The following is a 27,931-nucleotide window of genomic DNA, read 5'->3' as shown; positions in this document are numbered from 1 at the left end:
ATTGTTTATTTTGATTATACATTGCAATCCAGAATATTTCCCTCCTAATGACAGTGATCAGGTTTATGGGTGGAGAAATTCAGGCAGAGCACAGGAGAAGTCAACAGCAACTTTCTTTCAAACCGTTACATGTAGACTTGCTTCACAACTCCTGGTCTAACCAGCATAGAATACTAAGAATTATTCATAAGTGTAAACAATTTATTTTCCGATGCAAAAATCTCGAAAAATGACATCAAGGATATCCTCAGGGCTAATCTTGCCAATCACTTTGCCCAACTCCTGGGCTGCTTTCTTCAAATTTTCCGCGGCGAGAACAACATCATCGTCTTGACTCTCCAGGTAACCTGTCAGGTGACGGGAACAAAGCGTCAGATGCGTTCTGTGGCGGGCCTGTGTTAGCCTGGGGCCTCCTGACAGCGGGTTACCACACCTGACGAATACAAATGATTTATAGTTGATGAAATATCCTTTATTTTTTAACATTTAAGGGATGAAATATTATAGAGTTGAAGTACATACGTTAAAGTAAGACTTCAGGGAAAACTACTGGTAAACTACAAAAGACACACAAATGCATGTACAGTCAAACCTCACTATAACGTCCTTTAATATCACGCCACAAAGTCTTATCATCATGACCATCAACGGCCTGGTACATGTAAAACAAATCTCATAATGCTTCGCAGAAGCTTCTACACTGGGTTAACGCCATCCGCAAGACTCATTCATGAAACATTTATCCCCCCATGCCCTTCCTCCATTATACAGCCAGCAACAAATGCCAGTGATCCAGAATGCTGATCAGTGCAAACAACGCATTCGGTCATTGTAGCCGAGTAGTTTCCAAAATTGTCCACACTAGCCTATATAGGACCAAATAATGTACACGGCAATGATATTTTTTTTCAATGCCCAAAGCTTTGCGCACAGCCAGACCACTGTGGCAACCAAACTAATTTATAACTTTAACTGGTACAGATTGGTCAGTGTGCATGTGGAATAAGTTTGATAAACCTTTGTACAACGGTACCAGACACAGTATGCACAAAGAAAATGCCAGTCAATGTAGTACGGGCAACATACAGGCACTTACCACTACTGCAATATCGGTATCATTAAAAAATTAAAAAATCCCGATTTTAATGCATTATTTGGGAATAAGTTAGTGTAAACAAAGTTCGGAAATCATGTGTTAAAACCATATGGCCTGAATCATAGTATGCAATCCCCAGTATTCATTACACGTTTCACAGTAAGTTGTAGCTGGGGGTGTAAGGACGGGAAAACTAATTGTCGTAATGCATTTGTTCAGGTGTGACAGACGGCGCCGAGTCTGTCAGTGTAGCGGAAGCTAGTGACAATGGATTAGGAATATTTCTACCAAGTGGTGGTGCGGGGCAATAGCAAAGGATGGCTGTCTTTACAGCATCTCGGGTCACAGAAACTTACCCTCGACAGAAATTTAATTAACTATCGTACTGTATTGAAGCTAAACAAAAATCTATATCTTTATCAGTCATAAAATGTACTCACAATTCTTTCACTCGAAGAAGCAACATCTGTAAAAATGTGTCCAAGCCTTGCCCAGTAACACAGGACACCACACAAACAGGAAAGCTTTCAAACTGAACGTGTAGCTGCTCAAGCCTTTTCACGTCATCGATGGAAAGCAGGTCACATTTATTAATCACAAGAATTAAATCTTTCAGATTAGGATTGCTTTCCTTAAGATGTTCTTCAGTCCCCGAAGCACAAGTCTTGGACAGCATTTTTGTGTCGCTGAGGCCTAGGGTATTAAGATACGTCTGAACATGATAGTCCAATGTGTTGCTTGTAAGAGTACAAGGTAGACTTGAGTCCGCATCCACCACAAGTATCTTCAGGTCTGACTGTTCAGCTCTAGGAAAGAAAGTGTTCAGAAAAAGCAGCATGTTAAGATGTGTTATTAGTGCATCTATTACAACAAAAATGGTCATTTATTTTATCTGAACGTGGCCTCAGCGCCGTACTGCAGATTCTTTCACTTCTACGATGGTCAGTTTTATGAGTGAAGGACAGGATGATCGGTACAAACCACCGATCTTCGGCAAGGTACTGACGAACTCTTGAGAATCTGTGATGTACAGAAATGCAAGCCATATTGGTAAAACTGCAGAAACGGCCACACGATCTTAGTTCGCCACTTATTATCTCCAGGGTCCCCGGACAGTGACAGTGAGGGAACTTACAATTCCCTGTTCAATGTAACGCCCGGTTTGAAGTAGATGGTCGTTAAATACTGGTCATTCACTCCGGTTCCATTTACCAGTGTACATGTCCCATTTCCTTTTGAACATGACCACAACCTTAGAATTGACATGAACCTATATGTATGTTTTATTTTGTTACATTTGATAGACATTAATGAGCAGAGGCTGTGTCAAGCAAGTCATCCTATTATTGGAGAGAGTGAAAACAAAGACTTATGAAAGATGCTAGCGTCCACTGGACATTTCGCTACGTATACATCGAACGCTTGAGTTTTTTAACACGCGTTTAGAACAAAACGGACAATAGGGTGCGGAAATGGGGCTCATGTCGTATGCGCACCAACGACGGCAATTTCCACACGACAAGACAAAACAAAAACAAAGGCGAATGTACAAAAGCTCCCGCGGGTATGTGCAGTTTGCAAGTTGTACCCGCAAGACTTGTCTACATCCTCGCGCGCATGGGCGGACAGCACATACCCGCGTGAGTTTTTATACAATTGCGCTAGTTTTATCTCTTTTACAGACGTGTGAACGTCATGTTCTTGCGCGAGTTTTGGTTCATTTCCACGAAATTTTTTAACTTTTATTCTTTTGCGAGTATGCGACATTTCGTAAGCAGGTACATGTGGAAAATGTATCACTACCAAATTAGAGAAACGTTCCACAAGGGGGACATTGTGTATACATTGTAAATGAAATGTAGGAGACAATGTGCATGACGTTTCGACGGGTGATGTAATGGAACATTATTCATGCAGGCATAGTACACGAAGCTCACCTGTTCAATGCCCTTCTCACTCCTTCCTTCTCAATGGAATCTTCCGTGTCCCGTAACCCTGCGGTGTCACCGATCACTACAGGGTATCCACCTATGTTGAGGGAGGTCTCGATCACATCTCTTGTTGTCCCTGCTATTGGTGATACAATTGCTGCCGGCCTTCGACCTGTTTATCAAAAAGAGCATTATAATGCGTTCTTAATATTCAATTATGCATTCAAACATCTTAGCGGTGAAATTTCTGTTGATGATAACTATTTTCTTACGGCGTTTTCATTCCACAGGCATATCATGTCGAAGGGATATAATACTGTCACGGTGTCCATCTTGTCCATCAGCTTGATTAGAAATATTCTGGCCCTTGGGTGTTGACTGTACACCAGTTTGATAAAAACTGGACGTTTAAGGGCAACTGTATGTGAACAAAAATGTATTATCCAGACAGGAACACAAATGTTTTCACATTCAAGATAGTGTATTCAAAAAGCAGGCATTGCTCGGTAGTCTAACTGTCCCACTTCATACCTGAAGCCCTTAGCCAATACAGCTTTGGTTACAAATCAGGTTCCAACCGGGTCAGCTTATTTATTTATTTCTTTGATTGTCTTCCGCCACACTCAAGAATATTTAACTTTTACGATGGCAACGAGTATTATGCAGGGAGGAAACCTGTCAGATCTCACTGAAAGCCCACGACAATCCGCAAGCTACACTGTCAACAAAAAAGAGAAGTAGCTGCCATGAGTTGGACTTGAACTCATATGCAGCGACCGCATTGGTCGTCAGTTTTAAATGCTGTTTTAATAGCTCTCATTTAGAATGGGACAGTGGGTCTCTTTGAGTGCACATGTACTTACATATAGCATTTAGAAGAGAACTCTTGCCCACATTTGGCTGCCCCAGGATTGCCACGTGAACACCTGAGCGAAGTCGTTCCCCTTGCTGACTGTCTGACAGATGGGCATCAATGCTGGCTTTCAGATCATGGATATCTTTCTCAGCTTGAATTCACAAAACACAAACATTACTCTGATGTATTTCTCAAAGAAACCAAAATTCATGAACACTCATTAACATTTCCTTTCACAAAATACAGAAAATGGTCTTCACACTTACACACATACCAAACACTGTACTCAAATGGTCAAAGTTTAAAACACAATAATTAAGGTTCGGTACAAACCGCTACAAGTCAAAGCATTTGTGTTCACGCATGTAAGGAGATATTTATTTTCATAACTGATATATTGGGTTTCTCTAAATGGAAGTCACCTCGCTCTATTACCTTGAACCATGACATTATGTTCAATGTTGTCTTCTTCTTCAAAATCAATGAAAGCTTCAACATTTGCCAAAGACTGAAATGACACATAAAACTCATGAGTAAAATTAGAACACGTATGTACATGTGGTACGTGTAAATGACAATTAAACTAGCTGGATGAAAAAAAAAGCAACGGAAAATATACAAAAGGAAAGGTTTAAGAAACGTAGGGCGTGAAGTTGAATTTGACAATCTGTTTTGCGTCAGAAAATTCGTGCCCATGAGTATTCCATGATGTGTTTGTCCATGCACACCATTCGCCATTACAGAAAATTACCACAGGAAAGGTTTAAGAAACATAGGGCGTGAAGTTGAATTTGACAATCTGTTTTGCGTCATAAAATTCGTGCCCAAGAGTATTCCATGATGTGTTTGTCCATGCACACCATTCGCCATTACAGAAAATTCCCACAGGAAAGGTTTAAGAAACGTAGGGCGTGAAGTTGAATTTGACAATCTGTTGTACGTCATAAAATTCGTACCCATGAGTATTCCATGATGTGTTTGTCCATGCAGACCATTCGCCATTACAGACAATTACCACAGGCAATTACATGTCTTATGTTTGTCCCCTGACGACGGTAATTCACAGCATATACATGTGTAAGTGTAAGCCTTCAGTTCACTGCTGTTAAGGGTGACCAGAATTTGTTATCTATAGGCATAAAGGTCAAAGCCAGTATTTTATGACCCTTCTGGGTCATCGACTCCTCCCCCCTCCCCCTGTTTTCCACTCGGGCTCTGAGGCCCCCATCAAAGCCAGTACATCTATCCATGACTATACCGTATTTCAAGGATACACCTTGCCTACTGTCGTCATTTACTATTTCGTTGTTCCTGAAGTAGTTGCCATAGGAACAACATCTAGTTATGGTTGTCACGACATCTCAGAATTTGCAATATGAGTGAATTTGATATACAGTCAAACCTGTTGTATGCGGCCAGTGAAGGGACACGTGAAAAGTGGCCGCATATGACAGTTGGCAACATAAGACAGGTTGTGAAGACCAAGCCAAATCACAACTGAGTTAAGTTTCAGGAAATCTACACATGTAGGCCTACATAATAATCTTATACACAATTGTTAAAGCACTAATCTGGTCAGCTACACAAATTTCATAGAAATATAACAATTGTAGTAAAATAATAACTCAATAGTTTCAAGTTTTGTGGGGTAGACCTATGGATTTCACGCATTTAACAGCCGATTACAAAAAGAGTTTCAGGTGAGGGCACGCATGACAGGAGAACTTTCTTCCCGTCATTGACAAGCCCTAAACAGCCATGTACTAGTTTGGCCTACGTAGCTATAAATGACAATTCTAACAAAGTTTTGGACTGTAAATGGCAGACTGCTGAGATGTTCAATCATACTTGCCATTACCGGTGAAACAACAACATGTATAAGTGAAGGAAGATCAATTTCTCCATGTGTTCAGTACAGGCAATATTTTGGCCACGCGAATTGAAAACACAACACCATTTGCCTGCAAAGATAATGGCCAAGTAAGCCAGACAATTTGTCAAAGATACCATTCATGGGAGGAACCACAGGAGGTCAGATTATATCCGATTATGTCCGAGTCTGCCCGCTGTTTATGGCATTCATAGCGCGGACCTCAGCATGGAGCTAATCCACTGCCACAGTGCAGGGGTGTCCGGACAACAACCAGCTAGGCCTGATTAAAGAAAAATAGTGTTCACTGCTATTGAGCAATAATGTTCACACTTCACTTCTCATCACAAAGTGGTAGGTTGTAACTTTCAATCACTACAAAAACTATTGAAGTCAGGTGGTCGCGATTTTGAAATTTTTGAATGTCCGATGCAGCAATCATCATTACTGTTGAAAGTCCCGGCCGCTCAGGACAGGCTGATATAGAATTTGGTGGCAAAATATATTGGCCGCTGGACGCGTTGGACAGGTGCCCGCATATTACAGGTCATTTAACATGGAAAATTGTTTGGTCGCGGCACAGAGTAGCCGCTTACGGCAGTTGGACGCTGATTAGGTACAGGTGGCCGAAGGTACAGGTTTGACTGTATTTGATAATGATGTGAATAAGCATAGTGCTAGTACTGATAGTGTTCAGAGTACTCAGGCTCATGGAGAGATAAAAGCTGGCGATAGGCGTCGAAGTAAACCTACCAAAATATACTTGCCCGCTTAAAAAACGCACCAACATGAATCCATGAAAATACCATGATAGTTTGAGAATAACAACAGAATGTCCATGGTTACGAGTTAGGGGAGCTGCGAAGGTGTTGTCAGGTTTGACAGCCTTTGTGTGAGTCGTCACCAAAACGCAACAGAGAAGAGTACTGGGAAACATGTTTTTACATCTAAAAAGCACAAAAAATTTAAAAACGTAACTTTTGGGCGCACAAATGGGATATAAATGGAAGCCTTTCAAAGGCTATCCGCATATTCGCTGTAGCAGCGGATTAGCACTGAGGACGCAATGACGCGATTTACACCCGAGGAACGGGAGCGCGACGTTGCTTGGACTGAAGTTGGCTTGAGCAGCAAGGTTTGGATATCACGACAGTACCATCACAAGACTGAACCAGCGATTTCAGCAGGCGGAACGTACCACAAACGTCTACACTGCTCGCTGAGGCACAGACAATGGTTAATTCAATGGTGTCATGGCGTTCCCTTCTCAGGAACCTCAGGAACGCCGACAGATGTACACGTATATGTGTCGGGCGATGGAGCGGCGGAGGTGTGATGGTTTCGGGCGGTATCACTTTTCATCACACCGTTCTATGTATGCACTGGTTGTGTTAATGCAGTTTACGTTAGGGACGCCACTTTGAGACGTTACGCTGTCCCGTTTTTGTCAACACCAAAGAGTAGCATACTTTCCAATAGGACCAAGCCAGAGGACACCTAGACATCTTCGCACAGAATAATGTACCTGTTGCCATGACCTCCCTTACCTCCAGATCTATCCCCTTTTGAACACCAGTGGAACTACCTGGGACACCGCAATGTTAAAATCGCCAACGTAAGAGAACTCGCAATTATCCTACAATGTGAATGTCGTAGGATACCACAAGCTGATGGGCTCCATGTGAAGGCGTTGTGTGGCATGTAATGCAAACAGAGGTGGTCATACCCGGTCTTTGGACCTTTTGTGTGTTCCATATTCTACTGTGGTGTGTTCAGTCTAGAGGCAAACGTGTCCATGTCTGATGTACCAAAAATTTCTGTTATACTGTTAAACAAAGATGTGTTTAGCATCCATTCCTTACTATCATCAAATACTCAAAACTTTGTGTCAGTCTCAACATTCTTTACCCCAGGAATATGACTGGCACTTAGCCATAAATCCTTCCGAAAGAAAATTTTTCAGAATACCAGCTATCGCCAGTGAAATATAAGTTTGACTTACAGCAGCTACAGCTTCTTTTATCAGCATTTGTCCACTCCTCTGATGGCAGGTCACACTAATGGCCTCTGTAATGTCCGCCTAAAAAGGACGGCGTCTCAAGGGTGTGTAACCTCGGCCCTTCAACTGAACCCAGCTAAATCCATGAAAGGGTTCTGAAGCTTCGACGGAATCCACGACCAATGTTGGGATGAACCAGCTTTCCCCACACTTTGTTCACTTCAGTCATCTCATGTACAGTACAGCCGGATCCTAGCCGAATATCCTAAGCCCATCGTCACTGGACCATACACGGACGGTCCGGCCATCATACGCGGACACCTGATACACTCCCTGCTGCCATCCGAATGTTCATGGTGGGCCCGTCATGGTACCATCCAGAGGGTATCATCCTGCTGTCCTGATCAGAACTTGCCAGTGTTCATGCTGTGTTTGCACCTTGGTTTGTACTTGTTTGGATACATCTGATCCAAACAGTTGGTCTGTGGCTGGTAAGGATGAAGCGCACAAATGGCTGCACTTCGAACGAAGGTCTGGCTTTATGAATTCCCTTCTACACATATTCATTTCTATGTTGGCGTACATTAAAAGGCTGATGTCTTCCATAACCGTTGCAATTAACTTGCTATTGTCCACTTGAGTGCCACCTGTTGCTGTGGTTTCAACTGATTCTGAATTTGTGCGAGACCAATAGTTCCTTTCACAAGATGGCCTTGAACTTTAAGCAGTTTGTTATCCTGTGACCGATTGACAGGTTTCAAATTGTCACACAGGAGAATTTATCTAGATAACAGAAATTAATGCGGAAGATTAATGCGGTCGTGTAACAATAAACTACAACGTGGAAGTAACGGCCATTTTGAAACGGTGCGCGGAAAATCCAGATTCGCGTGTCATATGAGAGCGGAAATACGCATACCGAAAAATTTCTGATTCGCCGGTATGGATAATGAGTTCAAAAGCTAGTCCTCAAGATTAAACCCACAGTCTGCAGGGGAATGACCTTTGAAGACTAGTGCCACTAGTATCCTTTGACGTGGAGTTCTGAGAGTTGCAGCGACTTCTTTGAGAGGCGGATATGAACTGAGTGTGTTGGAGTCTGACAAGACTGTCAGAATTTTGAAATAGCACACTGAGTGTTAAACAGTAGAACCAGAGGCTGACTCATACCTTCACGTAATTAAATTAACTAGTCCTTTTCTTAACTGCACACATATTACAGAAACTACCTTGATTAATACTTCTCTCCACTCATTGTACATCTGGCCAAGTTCTCCTTCCACGAGTCTCAGTGCTTGCTTACGCTGGCTCTCTGTCTCAGCTTCAATCAGATCAGCTAACCCCTCTACCTCCGTCAAATCCAGCTTCCCATTCAAAAAGGCCCTACACAAATGACAAGCAACAGGTACATTACACTCATGTATCGATGCGCATTGTACTAAAGGAAGAATTTTGAATATACAGTTTCACAACAGCACCGCCGCCATCTATGGGATCTTTGTTCATTCGAAGAGGAAAGAAAAATAAAGGGTACAGGGTACTGCATTACAAGGGATAGGGGGCATTTCCGTTCGTCTTGTGCATAGTAATTGGATGTTGCTCAGTTGATTCCAAATTGCCATCTAGCATGCAATTGTCACTGAGGATTTTATTGCCCACAAAATTGGATGATTCTCCCAGCGTTCACTGTTAAGTGATTTTCTGACATCAGTGCTGATTCACTTGCATCACTGAGCAATTTGATTTCTTGACCCTAATGGCCTTTGGTTACAGCTACATGTAATGTAGACATGTAATTACGAGATTCGTAATGCATTTGCCGCGATGTATTACGATAGCACAATAATAGTACACTATGCTACCCAAACCAATGTTGAACCCCTTACACAAAAGATGGAAAAATTAACAACACACCATGTCATTAAATAAAACTCAAGAAGATATGGTAGTAATCATCTCAATTTCACACAAACATATTCCGCAGCAATCCGTGTGCAGTCAAATGTGACAACTCAAATTTTGTCTTACCGAGTTCTTTCTCTTGGCCTAATTTTTGCATTTATGACCACTTTTATTACAGTAATCTACAGTAGTCATGATCGGCATTCAAATCTCTTTGTTATACATGTAGCCCGAATTCTTGTGGTGTCGTTCTAAATTTTCCCATTCATCTCACCACGTTGGCGAAAAAAGGTTTTCTTCGGTGACCAGCGCTCGTGGAAATAAGCAGAGTTTGTAGTTATGATAAGCGTTTTGCCTCTACGTATTCTCTATATGCTCATGAAGAGTGCTCATGTTCTCAGACATCAGTATACATCCTTATGTATTATCTTTAGTGGTATTATTTAAGCATCAATTTTAACACTGCGTGGAGCTACAGCCAGACAGGAAGGCCCAATATATGTTTAAGCCTTGCCTTCTCCAAAGCTGTTTCGGGACACTGAACCCAGCCATCCCATTGGAGGCGCTACCTCACTGAACCCAGCCATCCCATTGGGGGCGCTACCTCACACCTCACTGAACCCAACCATCCCATTGGGGGCGCTACATCACACCTCACTGAACCCAACCATCCCATTGGGGGCGCTACATCACACCTCACTGAACCCAACCATCCCAATGAGGGCGCTACCTCACACCTTTTGTTTTGATAAAAGATTACTCTGGCATGTAATCCTCTAATATTTTAAATAGTTGGCATAAGTGGAATAAACATGAGGTCTATACATATTTTTCCCTCAAAGATTTAACATATCTGGTAGTAATTTCCAGAAAACTGAGAAAAATTTTCGGTACATTCATCAGTAATTATTTGAAGATTATATCAATTAAAGCTTAAAGAAAAGAAAAACAGTTGCAGCGCTTGCATCACAGAACAGTTATCTGGGAAATATTTCGAAGGATGACTGCATTTCGGACATTTATTTTAGCAGCAAATAAATATTTGTAGAGCTAAATATCTCGGTGAGATATTCAATTATTATCACACATCAGAGAAAATACTCTGCTTTTCATTGGACAACAACAGTCAAGTGGGGGTACAGATATACTCTCGAGTCCTTCAAACGACGTCAAATGTGTCTGCTGAGTAGGTTATCTCCCTTCGTCGGGTTGTGATAACAAAGGTCACATCGCTGAAGCGATTCACCTATACATCGGTCTTTTGCACTGCACTGATGGGACTTTGCAGGATAAATTCGTTACATAGTTACTTGGTGATAGGATATGGAAATATATGGTGTCAGTAACCTTCATATTGGGGTGATTACTGACACTATATATTTCCGTATCCTATCACTGATGTGGAGGTGTCCAAATGGAAACCATTCCTCAAAAACTAGATGATCTCCAAAACTAGTTTTGTGAAACTCCAAACTGAGCGATCATCCATTTCCAGTTTTGGATTTCCAAACAGAAGGTCTTCAAAAACTAAGAATGATCATAGGCAAGGTACAGGTGCAGTGAAACAAGTTTAGATTTCCGATCATTGAAACTGAGCGAGGAATCATTTGCTTGCTATCTGAAATGACCCTCAGTTCAAAGACTTCCAAACGCACATCTACATGTAGACTTGCTATACCTTCTAGAGTTTAACCTCCCTTTGGGTGTCTTGGGTTTTGGATCTGCGTAGGCTTCACCGTCCCACTGGACCAATATCTACTGTAATGAATGTCGTCAGCGCCTTTTATACCTTCCGAGCCGAACACAGACAGATTTGATGGGTTGACAGTCAAGGAGCCCCGACCTGATTGGTCTGACAGCAACCTGCGGATAATCGTGGGTTTTCCTCGGGCTCGGCCCGGTTTTCTCCCACCATAATGCTGGCCACCATTGTATAAATGAATTATTCTTGAGCACGACGTAAAATACCAACGAAATCAAATAAATCATAGGTGGTAAACATGCTTCAACAGTTCCCAACCTTAAATTATTATAACTGGAACGCAGATATAAATATTCCAGCTCATCCAACAACAAATCTGTCATCGTTTTGACTCTCACCGTTTAGTAAACTCTCCTTGTTCAGCATGACGAAATTCCTGTAACTCTCCAAGAGCTTCTAGCATGGCTGCCACAACTGCAGGTCCGCCGTGCACATGAAATTCTACACAGTCTTCTCCTGTATAACTACGAGGACCTGTGTACACGAACGGAACAGTTAATTATCACCTTTCTTCACCAGATACAGCACCAGATACAGCTCATGGCAGCTCTGATATGACGATTTCAAATTGCTTTCTCTTTAACCAATATAATAAAACTTTTGTTCTTTTTTTTTTTGTTGAACATTTAAATTATAGTGATGAGCAATAAAAAAGGCTTTCTTAAAAGAAAATGCATTTATCCAAGAACAAGCATTAGTAACTCGGGGAAACAACATTTCTTGTATCTGTATCTGGCATATACCCCAAAGGCAAGTGATACAACAAATCACCAGATTAACGCACCAGTCCTATTATCACAGTGTTTCAAATCAATTTTAGCTGCCAGTTATCTGCTCCATACGACACACTTCCGGTTAGTTTAATTCTTTCATTGCTTTGAAATACTAAATAGTATTACTACAACGCCTGAAGTAAATCTTACACGCCTCAGGTAAATCTTACATGCCTCTGGCTAATATTACGAAGGAGATGTGATCACTTCAGATTTTGATAATATCATCTCCGGTTTGTTCAACTTGATCTTCGGCCCTTAGGTCTAGCGTATCTTGATAAGTGTATGTCTTTTCATTGTAACATCAATTCTATAATGCAAGGTCGAGGTAAAAATATGTTCTACAATGATATTGACGGAATAGACTTCCATCCCCTCAGTCAGTGCCATTTAAAAATCTTAAAAAAAAAAAAAAGGTGTTGGTCGTAAATCAAATCCCGTAAGCACGTCTACGAATGGCCAGGCCACGGGCTATAATTTGACAAATGTCTCATCATTCCGGCTTGTATGGTTTTCATTCTACAGGTGAAATATCATTAAGACGTACAACATACAGAGTAAAACCAGAGCTGCGACGACAGTATGATAGCTGGCAAATGGTCACGTAACAGATGAAATATGGCCTCTTGGCAATTCATCTCAGTAAAAAAAATTTTTCTAACTGTTCATGTAAATGCATAAATACTAGCAATTACCGCACGCTCGAGCACTGAAGCCCTCTTTAAGTCCAAATCCTTTTTCTAAACTGAAACCGGAGTCATATGACAAGACCAGAGTACTGCATCGAAATAATGATGCCTTCATTTGGAGTCTTTCAGAGAAGACAACAGGATACTAGGAAACGACCGACAACTAGTATCAACTAACCTCGCTCAGATCATTTCGAATGAAGAAGGCCTCACCATGACCGATACTAGACGTTGTCGTGGAAGCTTGTGAAGAGCCGTATCCACATAACCGTACAGCGTTTTCTCACGCGCCATCGTGTTTTCTGCCAACACGAAACAATTTGACTGACTTCGTATTCGCGTCTGTGTAAAGGTATACTCTCTTTCCAACCACTGGAGTAAACATGGAAGGTTGTGGGCCAATCGATGTTAGACCAGGTGACCTTAGCTCGTTTCAAAGGCAGGCAACCTTAGCTCCTTTCAAGGGCAGGTGACCATATCTTCTTTCAAAAGCACAATCCCGTGAAGTGATCAAAGTTGGTGTAAAGCGCACTGAAAGCCCATCGAAATAGTTTTGAAATTTTGTGTGAATGGGTCTTCCAAAAGACACTGAATTGCATTCCGCTGAACCATCTGGGGAATTCCACTTGCAGCTGACTTCAGTGTAAACACAAGTTTGAGTTCACTTCAATGAAACAAAATGATGATCAATTCAAAATGAATAAGAATTTGAAATAAAATAAGACTGTAAAAATGTCATGGTTTTTTTAGCACAGACTTTATGCATCGGTATGGGTTTGATGGCGAGCCGTTTCCATTTCAGTAGAGCTACATGTAGGCCTACAGTGAGTGAGTGAATGCTTAGGGTTTACCGTCGTACTTAACAATTTTTCAGTCACATGACCACAAAGGAGTCCTTAGAGTGCATGCAATGTGCCTCCTTGTTGCAGGATGGATTTCCACCGCTCTTTTATCTAGTGCTGTTCACTGAGACGACTTGCCGAAGTCGTTGCACTGCATCCTTAATGCTGAACACCAAGCGAGGAAGCTACAACTTCCTTTTTTTTTAAGGTCCTAGGTGTGACCCGCTTAAAGAACATTGGGGCCGATCAGGCCTACGAAGGAAAAAACAGACTTATCAAACCACACCTTGCTGTACCTCCCCGATCATGAGAAGCAAATAATTACTAGAAACCGTAACCCATCAGGTAAATTATAGAGTGAACAAGTCCTTTTGTCGTTGACGTCTATTTAGTGTTTGTAGTGCCAATAGCTAATGCCAAACTTCTAACTAAAAGAATCATATTGTCTCACCTGGGAACCACAGCATCAGGCCTCTGTCTATTGCTTCTTGGGTCTGTGGTCTGTACAGCAGTCTAAGTGTTGCTTTTCGTTCAGGTGGTAATTTTTTCAGCCTTCCTAACTGCCTAATTGCCTCAGCAGCTTTGCTGCCTGATATCCTAAGAACAGCCAATCCAGCCTTACCAGGGGCAGAAGATACAGCAAAAATAGTACACATCCTAGCGTCATGGTGACTCAAAGCAGCACAGGTTTGAAATAGCTGTCTAAGTTTGTTGCGGGCCAAGAATGAAGATCCAAATGTCCTTTGTGCGAACATCATGGCTTCAGTTGGATGTTTTATTCCAGTCTTCATTCAAACCACAGGCACTGTAATACATGAACAAACGTACATGTGTGAAATGATAGTAAAGGCTGAGTCGGCATATACAGTAAATTTAAAAGCTAATAACTCACAAATGAATAATAAAAATTTAACACACTCATTTATGACAATTATGATATCGTGTCATTTCAGTGCCATTTAATGCTTATACTTTGTAAGAATTCTCAAGGCTGTGCAGAAACTAAAAGTTTACAGTCCATCTTGCATGGTTCCAAAATGGTTATCGTCAAAATCATATTTCCACCTTAAATAAGAAACCTCACACATATTTGTACTCTTACATCTATGGAGAGAGCGGGTCGTAAGGCGCTGGTGGTTTTAAAACGCGCTGGCCTTTCAGTCCCTAGGACACACACGGTGCAGGTTAAAATCTGACCTTGGACAGTAAATTTGTTGATTACTTATACACTGCCCTCAGTGAGCACTTCGGTTTCCTTCACACAATAAACTGACAAATATATAACAAGGGGAAAATTCTAGAATGACAGCGGCAATATTTCAACTATACTGTGGTGAGAAGAATGAGAACCATCCAAAATCGGATGAAATAGTAAACTGGCGCTTTTTCATTCAGCTAAAATGGAACAAAAATCAACTTTGTTAAGTCACATTATATGTATAAAATAATAAAAGGCTTTCTCAACTTTCTACATTCTGTTATATTCCAACTGTAAACTTCATGTTATTTTCAAGGGAAATCATCATTTCATCAGCTTATCATAAGGCGCGCGCACGCGCGCACACACACACACACACACACACACACACACACACGGTTTACGGACTGGATTCGAGCGCCTGTAATTATGTGGTAACTCCGTAAACACAGCTTTAAGCTACAAATAACAAATGCGCTGAATACAGAAAATACAATAAAAATATAGACCATATGTACTGATTTTGAATCGACATCTGTCATTTTGATGGAATGTCAATTTCAGACCTTAAATCAGAATGTCTCCCGATCATACTAGCTTTAGCCATCATACCTGACAAATGTCACCAAAACGTCATTTTCGCATTTCGCATTTTCTTAAAACAGAAATGTCGTGAGATTTCGCAGTAAACGGGTGCTCGGTACTAACTTTCGCTCAACAGCCTATGCTTTAGCCTGGCGTTAGTGCATTGTTACATCAGATGTCAGATCTGTGACGATACGCCTGTATTGTACAGAAAAAGTTGTCTCCCATGAAAGGCGCTGTATCAGTGTTTACTTATTTGATTGGTGTTTTACCCCGTGCTCAAGAATATTTCACTTATATGGCCTCAGACCCCCATTAATTTTCCATAAGCAACAATGTTAACGTCTAGCGCTGTAGCTCAGTCCCAAACATTCCGGGGACAATAAGCTTTGGTGCATACCTGGCCCAGCCTGTGAGAAAGAAGCCATAAAAATCTTAACATAGGTTGACCGTCAAAATCTGGACCTTTCCATGCCGGCAGCTGGTAGGCGTGTCTAGCAACGCCAAGGGGACGTCACTCGCAGCCTCATCACTACCTCACACCTTGTGTCCTCTCACCCAGAATTTCAAACTTTCATCAATAAAGCTCATACCTCCTCAAAGTTTAGACAGTTTCCAGCATTTTAATACCAAGCATGCACCTGTGCACCAAAAATGGACGACTGGGAGCAAAAAAAAGACTTTATACCCTAAAATTCACAGAACTGCAATCGTCCCTACCGAAAAACGGAAGTTGTAATGGGGGTCTGTGTCCATATGACGGCGGCCAGCATTATGGTGGAAGGAAACCGGGCAGAGCCCGGGGAAAACCCACGACCACTGCTGATCCGCAGGTTGCTTGCAGACTTTCCGGAGAGGAAGCCAGCATGAACTGGACTTGAACTCACAACGGCCGCATTGGTGAGAGGCTCCTGGGTAATTACGCTGCGCTGGCGCGCTAACCAAATGAGCCACGGAGGCCCCCCGCTGTATCAGTGATGTGCGTCTGCAGTAAAAGTTGGTGAGTCTGTTTAATTGTTATTGCGTTGATTCTTGAGCAAATAACAAACGAAGCTAATGAAACATGGCGACAGAAGTCGGTGGACATTAATCAGTGACAAACCCACAACATTCCTCATACAGAATTGTCCGTTGTCACTTTAACAACGTCTGAAAGACCGGGAGCAGCGATCGGACATGTGTTGTTGTTGTGACTCTGAGTACGCTACACACTGCTGTGATGTACATACTAAATAATTTGGACAAAAATAGCTACTCTTGTGATAAACTGTGTCTGAACTTTTTGCAACAGAACTTGTTATAATCCGCATGTGCTTTAGTGACTGTGTTCATACGTATGTTAGCGTAAAACAGCTGTTTTCACTGCGTTTGTGACTACGACCCGAAATGTATGGAAGCCGGTAACGACCATAACAATCCGGGTGCATTGTTCAGACACCAATAAACCTTCCGTTCCCGCCTAAACTGGATCTGAAAGATAATCTAGCAACCAACCGGAAGCTTTTCAAGAGGATCTGGGAAAATCAGGAAATGAATCAGGGAACAGCTACCTTTCTGACATGTATTGGACCACACGCTTTGAATGTCTTTGATGGACTGACCCCGATGGATGACGAGGATTCTGAAAATGTTACTTTTTGTTACACGAAAGCTTGACATTTTGCATGGGGCAAACCAATGAAACTGACAAGCGCTACTGTTTCCAGAAAAGAGCTCACGAATCTACTGAAAACACTGACAGTTATGCAGCTTTGCGTACAATAGCTAGAGCCTGCAACTATAGTGCCCTGGAAGATGATTTAATCGGAGATAGAATTGTCGTTAGTATTGTGGATAATACTACCAGTCGAAAACTGCATCAGCAAGCAAATCTCACACTATAAAAGTGCATAGACATATGACGGGCACGTGAAACAACAAGTCTTCCAGGTTAGCGAAATGACACAAGAGGGGTTAGAGTTTGTTATCAAGAAAAATAAAGCCCAACCAGCACAAAAATAATCTGGCTCAACAAATAAACAAGGACAAAGGAAACTGCTGGCATGCAAGTTTTGTGGATTGAAACATATCTGCAAAAAGAAATCCTGTCCAGCCTGGGTGAAAAACTGTGAGAATTGTGCAGGTGAAAATCACTTTAGCGCAAAATGCCCTCAGAAAACTAGCCAAAAGAAGTCGTGGAAACTGATGTCGTAAAGTCTACACTGCAGACGATGAGTATTCTACAGATGAAGAATTTGTTCTTACAGTGGAACAAGTTAAGGTACTGGGTGAAAGAAAAGCCCAGAGGAATATTATTGCTGTCATGAAAGCTGAAAAGGAAAACACTGTAAATATTCTGCCACTAGCAGTCTACTGTACATTAATGTCTTCCCTCACTCAAGTCTTCAACATCTTGAGACAACAAATATAACGTTGTTGATGCACAACAAAACAACAACCAAGCCAGCCGGTTAAAGACGTGTCAGTCTACGAAACCCCAAGACTCAGAAGAAGTACAGCTCTGAGTTTCCTGTGGTTGATGGAGATGTCGAGCTGATTCTCAGATCGAGTGCCATTCTGCAGATGGGGTTAGTGACTGTGATCACTGAAAACATTCCAGCAAAGCCTGTTTCTGATGCAAACGCAGACCGGGTATGTGATCTAAAAAAAATATCCTTCAAACCAGTTTTGACATGGGACAGAATCGAGACTGATTTAACTGATCTGTTTGAGGGAGAAGGCGAGCTGTGTGATAAACTTGACCTGAATGTAGACCCTGACTGCCATTCTTACTGCCATTAAGAATAAAGTGACAGCTGAATTGGACAGGCATACTGAACTTGATATTGTTGCTCCAAAAGATATTCTTACCGAATTCATCTCTGGTGTCTGTCACCAAGCCATGTGGTAAATTGGGCCTCTGCATTGACACTAGACCCCTGAATAAAGCTCTTAAGCAATGGACGATCTACTACCAGACCTGGCCAAAGCCAAAGTGTTCTCGACAGTAAATGCCAAAAATGGATTTTGACATATAAAGCTAACCGAGGACAGCAGCTACTTGACTACGCTTGACCATGGAGTCGCTACAGATGGAAACGCATTCCCTTTGGAATCTCTCCAGCACCAGAGGGATTCCAACGTCGAATGGACCTTAAAGGCACGAAACCTCCCCACAATGATGTTCTTATTTATGGAGTCGGAGATAGAGATGAATAGGCCAATTGAGATTATGACGAGAAATCCCTTGCAGTGTTGAATAGCTGCTGAGAGAAAAACATCAAACTCAATTAATCCAAGGCTGAGTTCAACAAGAAACAAATCAAGTACATGGGTCGTATGATTACGTCTGATGGACTGCGAATATATCCAGACAAAGTCAGTTCTATAACATACATGCCAACTCCTACAGACAAGGTTACTTGGCATTATTAATTACGTCCAGAAGTTTGATCCAGTGCAAAAGTGATCCTCTGCCAGAACTACTCAGATCTGAAACTGTATTTCACTGGGATGATCAGTACAGGGACTTGCTTTGTAAAATATCAGGGACATATACTTGGAGATCTCTTAAAAATCTCAAATCGAGAAGGAGTTACTTGCTGTTCTGTTTGGAATGACGAGATTTGAGAATTACATCTATTGCCGGATTGTCCATGTAGAGAGTGACCAGAAACCTTTGGAAATCATACGCTAGAAACGTGTATTGAGCGCACCGAAAAGACTACAGCGTATGCCACTCACACTACAGAAATATGACCCTGAAGCGGTGTACAACAAAGGTGTGGAGATGTATGTTGCAGACACCCTTAGCAGAGCATTCTTAACTCACAATGTACAGACTGAACAGAAAGAAGACATCTTTCTTTTGGAGAGTGGACCATCAGCTGAGGAGACATGCTACAGATATAAGCGTCATGTGTGACATTCATATACCATTCGTAGTCCTTTCCGTCAGAAAGAGGACACTGAAACAGATTCAGCAAGCCACTAACCCCGACACCACACCTGTGAAGCTAATTCAAGTTATCCTTCGTGAATGGCCTGAACCAAAGGGCCCCTTGAATCCTGTTGCACAAGTGTATTTTCTTTCAGAGAGGGCTGTCTGTACAAAATGATGTCATCTTTACGGATGAACGAGTGGTTATTCTCTTTTCACTGTGTTGTGACCTCATTTCGAGAATTCACTCGAGTCTTATTGGTCTTCAAGGATGCTTAAGAAGAGTACGAGAAATTTACATGAATCGAGACACTGATGAATTTGCTGCCAAACGCAGTGTTTGCAGCCCGCAGCCCAACGGTATAGTGGAAAGCTCTGTCAAGATAGCTAAGCGGATTATGAAGAACGCCTTACTGGATGAAAAGAACGTCTATCTTGGACTTTTAGACTGACACAATCTGAATATCCCCAGCTCAACGACTGGAGGAAGAACTAGAACTTCGTTGCTAATAGCAACTAGGCTGCTTGAACCTAAGATTCCAGAACCAGCACCCGAGAGACTTGAATATCTTAAAGGAAAGCTGAGAACCTGTCTCTTCTCAAGGATAGAGATGTGGTGCCAGTCAAGCCAGAGGGACGTGGAAAAAAATGAGTGAAGCAAGGGTTGAAGGTCAAGTCGAGGTAAGATCCTACCACGTGCAAACAGAGGACGGACGTGTTTACAGAAAGAACAGAAAACACCTAAGAAACTGCCTGACATACCGAGAATACATCTTCCTACACAGAATAGAAGTCCCGAGTGCTTCAAACGCCAGATCGTAACTTGAACACCAACACAAGTCCATTCAGCACCGGTTAAAAGTCCACCTGCTTCCGACATCGTAACAAACCGAGGCACGCCAGCACAGTGCCTATGTGGAACACTTGTGGTGGTTAACAACATTTAATGTTAACTTCTGAACTTTCAGTGTTACGTTATGCTCTGTGGACCTGGACTTTTAATTTCACGTTATCTTCAGAGTTGAATTTGTTTAATCGCAAAACTTTGTGAGAATAATTTTAATGGAAGGACAAAAGTCAAACTTGTTTTGTTATGAAAAGAGGGATGTAACGATGTGCCGGTATTGTAAAGAAAGAGTAGTCTCCCCTGAGTGGTGCTGTATCATTATGCGAGTCTGCAGTAAAAGTTAGCTAGTCTGTTTGATAGGTCTTGGGTTGGTTCTTAAGCAAACAACAAACAAAGTTAACCAAATAATCTTCACTCGTGAAGCTAACCTAGTGGAGCAGTTTTACCATCGGTTTCACTGAAATTCTGCATTGAAAATCATGTCTCCATTCACAGTAACCAAAAGTAAAAACAATATTAAAATTGAAAATGCGAAATAGAAAATGTCACTTCAAAATGTTGCCGTTTTATTCGCCGTGAAAAGCAGCTGCAAAAAACCATAACTTCATGTAAGGGTATATTATGTGACACATATATTCAATCTTCATGACATTTTTGATGAAAAGAAAATATTGCAATTAATTTAACTGACTTGTATTATAATTCAAATAATTATTGCTGTTAAATTTTAAATCATATATGTACATTTTCAATGTATAATGTACATAAATGATCATTTAAACTTATCGTCAGCTTTTCAAAAATTTAATTTCAATAGAAAGCGCTCAGAACAACTCTTGAATTGTGTTCCATAGTTGGCTAAGAGATGTCTTTTGATGTGCCAAAAAATTCAGAGCTGTCTATCTGTCAACATGGTGAACTGTACCGCTAGTACTTTTTTAAGATATCACCCCTAATGTTTTGCTTAACACTGCTTTCCCTGTTATTGGATACTGACTCCTCAGAGTACAAAATAAGCTACACCTGTACTTTGTACAGGCAAGTTAATGACCATTTTCAATATCATTTGCTACATAAGACCCCTAGACTTCAGAGCAGAAATTCAAATACACGTAACATATATGTATGTATCACAGAAGCACAACTGCGCAGCCACATTGAGTTCATATTACTTTGAGGAATTCAACAGTCCAAGCAATGACTTTCTACCTAACCTCTGATATGAATATCTTATTAGACAATTAGACAATTACTTTAAAAAACAAAGCAAAACATGGAAAACTCCTTAGCCGTGCTCTGCATGGGGACCGGAATTAGGGGCAAAACAATCTTCATCTATCAGAACAGAGTCACCTTGAGCCAACCTGTATGAACACAGTACAAATCTACCACACAAGTGCTTGTGATACCTTTTAAAGTACCGTTAAATATTCGTGGCATCAAGACTGACAATTTCCACTTTAACAAGTCAGACTAAGATGCAAAAAAAGCATTTTGTAATCCTCAAAGGTGCTCTACCCATATTGTTGGAAAATTCTGACAACAGAAATGTCAAATCAATCATTTAAAGTTTATTGTTTATGTTCGTTGTATCTTTAAAAAGACAGGTTTGAGAAATTTAGAAATAAATGCTTGTACTGGTCCATGTCAATGTAATTAGCATACGATTAGGTGAATCTAATAATAATCTATTGATCATTAATACACATGTACGCTGTGTACACTCACTGTCTGATGGGGATTATCTTGATTTTTTTTTTTTTTTTTTTTTTTTTTGATTGGTGTTTTACGCCGTACTCAAGAATATTTCACTTATACGACGGCGGCCAGCATTATAGTGGGTGGAAAACAGGCAGAACCCGGGGGAAACCCACAACCATCCGCAGGTAGCTGACAGACCTTCCCACATACGGCCGGAGAGAAAGCCAGCATGAGCTGGACTTGAGCTCACAGCGACGGGGATTATCTTGAGGTCTTTGTTGTGGCATGTTTAAACCAAGATATTCCAGACCATGGACATCCTGGCACCTTGCCCATACGATAACGAGGTGAAAGATAACCTGGGAAGGTATAGGGAAATGAACAACACTGGACGATATTCTGAGAAGCACGGCTGATAACAACCAAGAAATTATATCACGTATATAAGACAACGGAACAAAGTGCACATAGTATATAAAATTGTCAACATCAACAAAACCTGGTTTTGGACTTAAGAGACCGTGAAGCCGAGTTTTGCATCAACTCCCATGTTATTTATACAATGTTTTCATAAAACCGTGTGTGAGCGGGTATGCATGTTGGCGCGATTAAAATGGCAAATGCCTGGATGTCCGCTGTTTCAAATACATGTATGATGTCTATTCTACCACGCTGACCAGCCTGGATAGCACAGTTGTTAGAGCATCCGCTTCAGGACCAGTAGATCCAGGATCAACCCTTGATCGAGTCACACCTAAGTTGTAACTTCCTCACTTGGCGTTCAGCAGGAAGGGGATAGTGCAACCACTGGTTGACCTGTATCAGTATAATGGCTCGGGCGGGGCGGCTTACTTGCCTTCGGTAAGTTATCTCAGTGAAGCAGCACTAAATAAAAGAGCGGTGGAAATCCGTCCTGCAACAAGGAGGCACATTACACGTACATGCACCCTAAGGATTCCTTCGTCGTCATATGACTGAAAAATTGTTGAGTACGACGTTAAACCCCAAGCACTCACTCTACCACGCTGTTTATTGTGGGCCGTGCGCAAATATTCTGTAAGGCGGATCGGATGATAGAGACCACGTGATCTCCTTAGTAACAAACAACGTGGGTCAAATGCTTTAACATTGGGCGGCAATTTTGTTTTAGACGTGAAAGGGTGGTCACGTGACCTCCAACTTCCGACCCGTCTTACAGAATACATACTAAACAGAGATGACCTTTCAAACAACACCCAGTGTGTCACGCAATAATATCATTTCATGCTGTTTATGTCTATAAATAAAAGAATATGAGTTTGTTTACTTGTTAGATTTGCCTTTTTATGATTTATATAAAGGTGAACTACTGAAATTTCCTCCAGCGATAAAAGTGTTATTTCGCACACTTTGTATATATCACTACTGTTTTTACATTTCTGATATTATGCATCTAGACGCCATAACGTGGGAAAAGAAACATTTGTTTCATGACGTTCGAATCTGAGCTCAGAGGTATGATGTCATAATACATGTACAGTGCATTTTTACATTCCTACGGCACACGACAATAAGATACAACGTCATACATACATAGCTTTGAAATATCTAGGTCAACTGCAATGGACTAAGCTTGCCGCTGACTGGTCTAAAATGCACGACCTCTGCGAGGACATGGAAAGAGAACGGGAGCAAAAAAATATACCGTTTTTGTCACATTTTCTTTATTTTTAGGGGATAGAATAGACTTTAACACCTTTGACTCGTCAAATTTCTCGACTGGTGCACATTCTCAGGATTTGACTCCATTACAAAACAAGCATCGCTAATAAACCCTTAAACATATGGAGACCCTTAAGAGTACTTGTACTATGCATGTTACATTTGGCTGAAAATGCCCAGATCTGTTCACGTTTTGCCTCTACATTAAACGTACAGCTCAAAAACCAACCTATCAGAAAACGAGGAACATACACAAACTTTCTAGCCCTGGATAACTATGTTTGCTTCCTTACGTTTGGTTTTCACATTGTCATGGTTTTCTCCCATTGACTCGTGTAGGATGGCCAGTAAAATGTTGAAAAATAGTCTATTACCAACTGCTGCCCCACCACCTCCAACTCTACAAGTAATATTAATGACACTGATATCACCTGTTATTCCACACCTCAACACATTCTGGTGAACATATAAAATGACATTGAAATCACACAAAATGACACTGATATCACATGAAATGACACTCATGTCACATGTCATTCCACAAGTGCTACATGTACAACATACCCTAGGGAACAAGGCTCCATTGGGCATAAAAATGAATATAACACTGATATCACATGTAATAACACTGATGTCACATGTAATAACACTGAAGTCACATGTAATAACACTGAAGTCACATGTAATAACACTGATGTCACATGTAATAACACTGATGTCACATGTAATAACACTGATATCACATGTAATGACAGTGATAATGTTTTATCACTTGTCACTCTACTCTACAACACACCCTAACATACAAATATTGCTTCTTTATAGATACAGACTGACAGTGATTTCACATGGATTGACACTGACATTACCTGTCATTCCACCCTACAGCACACCCTAGAAACCAATCCTATGCTAGAGATATGAATGAATGAATGAATGAATAAATGTTTGGTGTTTATAACATCATACTTAACAATTTTTCAGTCATATTATAATGTCAAGGAGTCATTACAGGTTAGGTGTGTGTACATACTGCGTCTTCTTGTGGCAGGGCAGGGCAGGCCAACATGCTGCCACCACTGAAGTATCATGCCAAAGACACCAGGCATCACCCAGTCACATTATACTGACACCGGGTCATCCAGTCCTGCCTAACCTATCAGTGCTTAGCACCAACTGAGGCCACAACAAGTACAACTTTGAAAGTCTGTGGTATGACCCAACATGGGTTTGATCCTAGGTCTCCCGACTTTGAGGTTGATGCGCTAACTGTTAGGCCACTGAAGCGATCTAGGGATATGGAATGACGGTGCTATATCATATAGAATGACAAATATATCACCTAGCTGTCATTCCACTCTATTACACACCATAGCAGCAAATGTTACTCTTGGGATGTGGAATGCCACAGATATCACCAAGTTGTCATTTCACCGTACACAAAGCTCTAGGAACCAATTCTATTCCATGGATATGGAATGACAGTCGCATGACGTTGATCACCTGTCATTCCACACTATAACACCATAGCAACAAATACTATTCTAGGGATATATAATAACAGTGATATCACAGGGAATGATAGTGATATCACATGAAATGACACTGATATCACATGGCATGACACCGGTATCACTTGCTACTCTACTTATATCTGTGGATATATGAAATGACACTGATACCACCTGTTACTTTATAATATGTACACTCCCACGGTTGTTCACGAATTTCTCACTGTATTAAGTGACTTCATGCTTTTACATTCAATTTCTTCGTGCACATCACCACTAGGCATTTAATCACCAGCCATTCTGCTAGGAAATGCATACTCAACGATAAAGGGCTGACATAAAAAGAGGGAATAAATGGGTCACCATTCGGAAACCTTTTGCACACTACATTTTATAAGCTATATTAATTCGCAAGTGGAGAGTTTCCTACTAAATCCTTGCTGTAATATCAATGCTAGAATAGTGGACCTTATACTAAAATTGGAAAATCAGACTTTGGATTTTATTTTCTTCCATGCATGGCGTCTAAGCACATTTATACTTTTTTTGGCATACAGTCATATTTTCTGCATGCTTGGCATACAAAAACCATACAAGCAGGCAGGGCTGCCCACCGCTGGAACTAATATTATTCTGGGGATAAGGAATGACACCAATATCACATGGAATGTCACTGATATCACATGGAATGACACTGATATCACATGGAAAGACACTGGTATCACCTGTCAATCCACATTATAACACACCATAGCAGCAAATGTTACTCTAAGAACATGGAATGATATTGACATCACCTGTCATACCACACTTCAAAACACAAACAATATGTTTGTATGTTACCTGTTAATAATGATTACTTTGAACCTTTCACTGGTGTGCTGTATGTTCAGGTGTTATGTGGCCTGTATCTAACATCAGTAGACTCTCAATTCCCACTGTAACAAGGGATACGGAGGTGTGTTGAAGCACCAGCTGAGTTTTCAGATCATTAAGGGTATCCTGATGTCAGATATCAACAAATTTACTTTTGACCATAACTTGCCAAAGGTTTATAATATACTAAAGATTGCCCAACAATAAAAGGCCAGCTCAAAATAACTATTATCAAACAGTGAGTATATATACAATATATATAAAACCACCAGAAATTAAAGTATAAGAAATTTAAAATATGAAGTAAGGTTCATCTCACAAACAAGCGAAAATTATGCGTAAAAATACTTGCATTTATGTTTACAGATTTTTTTAAGAGAGTTAAAAGGCATTCAAATATCTGAATACTATGGTGGGCTTTATGAGCCATACTAGCAGCGTCTACATGTAGGAACTCTTACGTAACATCACGTTTTGTTACAGGTGTTCACCAGAATGAAGGACTTTTGGGGAACATTACTTTACTTCAGTAATCTTTTACTCATGGGTACAAAGAATTTAAAAAAGCTTTTTTAAAAAAGGCTGAAACTTATTTCATTTTTGCAAAACAAAAAGCATCTGTCATTTTGTATAAAGTAAAAGGTCTCAATCAGATCTCTCATTTTAAAAGTTTAAAAAAGTGGCTGAGGTGTACCTGTGGTACATGCTCACTTAATTATATTTAAAAACTATCAAAGTTTCTAAGGTACATCATTAACTTTTTTTAAGTTTCAAAGTTTCTGAGGTGAAGCCTACCTGAGATACAATCTTCTAAGAACTGATTTTCTTTTCAAGGTTACTGTAGTGCATTTGAGGTATCGGTACATTTTCTCATATTGAAAAACTGCTCTAAGTTCCTGAGGTATATGGCTGGGGTGTATTTGAGATACAGTGCACATCAGATACAGTGCACCTCAGATGACACTGATGGGGAGTACACCTCATCTGCACCTCATACTAAGGTGTACACCTCATGTCGACTGGGAGGGAGCTGCGTCATTAAGTTTAAAACTTAAAAACTTCTGCATATTTTCGTCCATGCCATTTTTTTTACAAGTAATGTTATACAATTAAAAAGGATTTAACAAGCGTATAGTCTTGATATGATCTGTGTACTCTATATATTCTGAGGAGTATTTTGATGAGTTGGTTAATTGTTGTGCTGCCTAAAACAAGAGACAAAGATACAAATGGCACCAAAGGATACCCTCAGCGTCATTATTATAAATTATATCAAGACCTATGCCAGGTGCATGAGTAATAGTTTTCGTTGTGCCTCATACAACTTACCATGTTGTCAGCTCTGGGCTACCACAGAAAATAAAAGTACGTTTGCACGCTGCATCAGATGGTGGACTTCCATGTCAGGGAATTCTCACGATCTCTGGTTGGTCAATAAGGGGAATTCCCTGTTAGTTGATTTGCCACTTTTGAAGAGACGATCGAGGCTACCAGCGGAAAGTCAAGGATTGGGCCCCTGTTTCTGAATCAGTCGATATCTGGGTCCCTTAAACAACAACTCCATTTTCTTAGCCGCTGTTTCGACACAAATTAAAAGGCCAAAATACACAAATAAAAATAGCAAATACAAACTGTAATATCGTCTATAAGCGTATACAGATGGCAGCCATCTTCGAGTTAAGTTTTTGTATTACCCACTGGGTCTCATATTAGAGGTGTCATAAGCTGGGCAGAGGCCCTTGGCTGGTAAGGGTATACAACGGGCGATATACACAAACTTACGTCAATGATGGCTGCCATTGCAAACCATCTATATCTACGCGCCACAACTGTTTATGTGCACATCTAATAGCTGCGCCCATGTAGCACAACA

At 40.9% G+C, this 27,931-nt stretch overlaps 1 protein-coding gene across 2 annotated transcripts; it reads right to left on the bottom strand.

Annotated features, from left to right (window-relative positions):
* LOC135472949 (tRNA modification GTPase GTPBP3, mitochondrial-like) lies at positions 1 to 27,624 on the bottom strand. 2 transcript variants are annotated; one of them, XM_064752693.1, is made up of 10 exons: positions 27,388 to 27,624; positions 14,172 to 14,525; positions 11,755 to 11,890; positions 8,982 to 9,135; positions 4,319 to 4,391; positions 3,891 to 4,034; positions 3,034 to 3,199; positions 1,782 to 1,902; positions 1,537 to 1,577; positions 1 to 433 (listed from the first exon to the last, which is right to left on the bottom strand). In XM_064752693.1, exons 2-10 carry the CDS (start codon positions 14,509 to 14,511, stop codon positions 202 to 204), a joined length of 1,407 nt encoding a protein of 468 aa, XP_064608763.1. In that variant the 5' UTR covers positions 14,512 to 14,525; positions 27,388 to 27,624; the 3' UTR covers positions 1 to 201. The 2 variants fall into 2 exon arrangements, with proteins under 2 accessions (XP_064608763.1, XP_064608762.1); XM_064752692.1 differs by having other exon boundaries at positions 2 to 433; positions 1,537 to 1,902; positions 27,388 to 27,623.
* Between the last annotated feature and the right edge of the window lie 307 nt (positions 27,625 to 27,931).

This window comes from Liolophura sinensis, chromosome 8 (assembly GCF_032854445.1).
Source record: "Liolophura sinensis isolate JHLJ2023 chromosome 8, CUHK_Ljap_v2, whole genome shotgun sequence".
NCBI lineage: Eukaryota > Metazoa > Mollusca > Polyplacophora > Chitonida > Chitonidae > Liolophura > Liolophura sinensis.
Note: the sequence above shows the minus strand (reverse complement) of the source record. Positions and strands in the feature narration are given on the sequence as shown.

Bases quoted from the DNA above. Each gene is read 5' to 3' on its own strand.
- LOC135472949 (XM_064752692.1), bottom strand. From the start codon at position 14,511: ATGAAGACTGGAATAAAACATCCAACTGAAGCCATGATGTTCGCACAA. The intron at 11,891-14,171 runs GTGAGACAATAT...TCGTGTACACAG, and splicing joins CCTGATGCTGTGGTTCCCAG to GTCCTCGTAGTTATACAGGA. The intron at 9,136-11,754 runs GTGAGAGTCAAA...TCATTTGTGTAG, and splicing joins CAAGGAGAGTTTACTAAACG to GGCCTTTTTGAATGGGAAGC.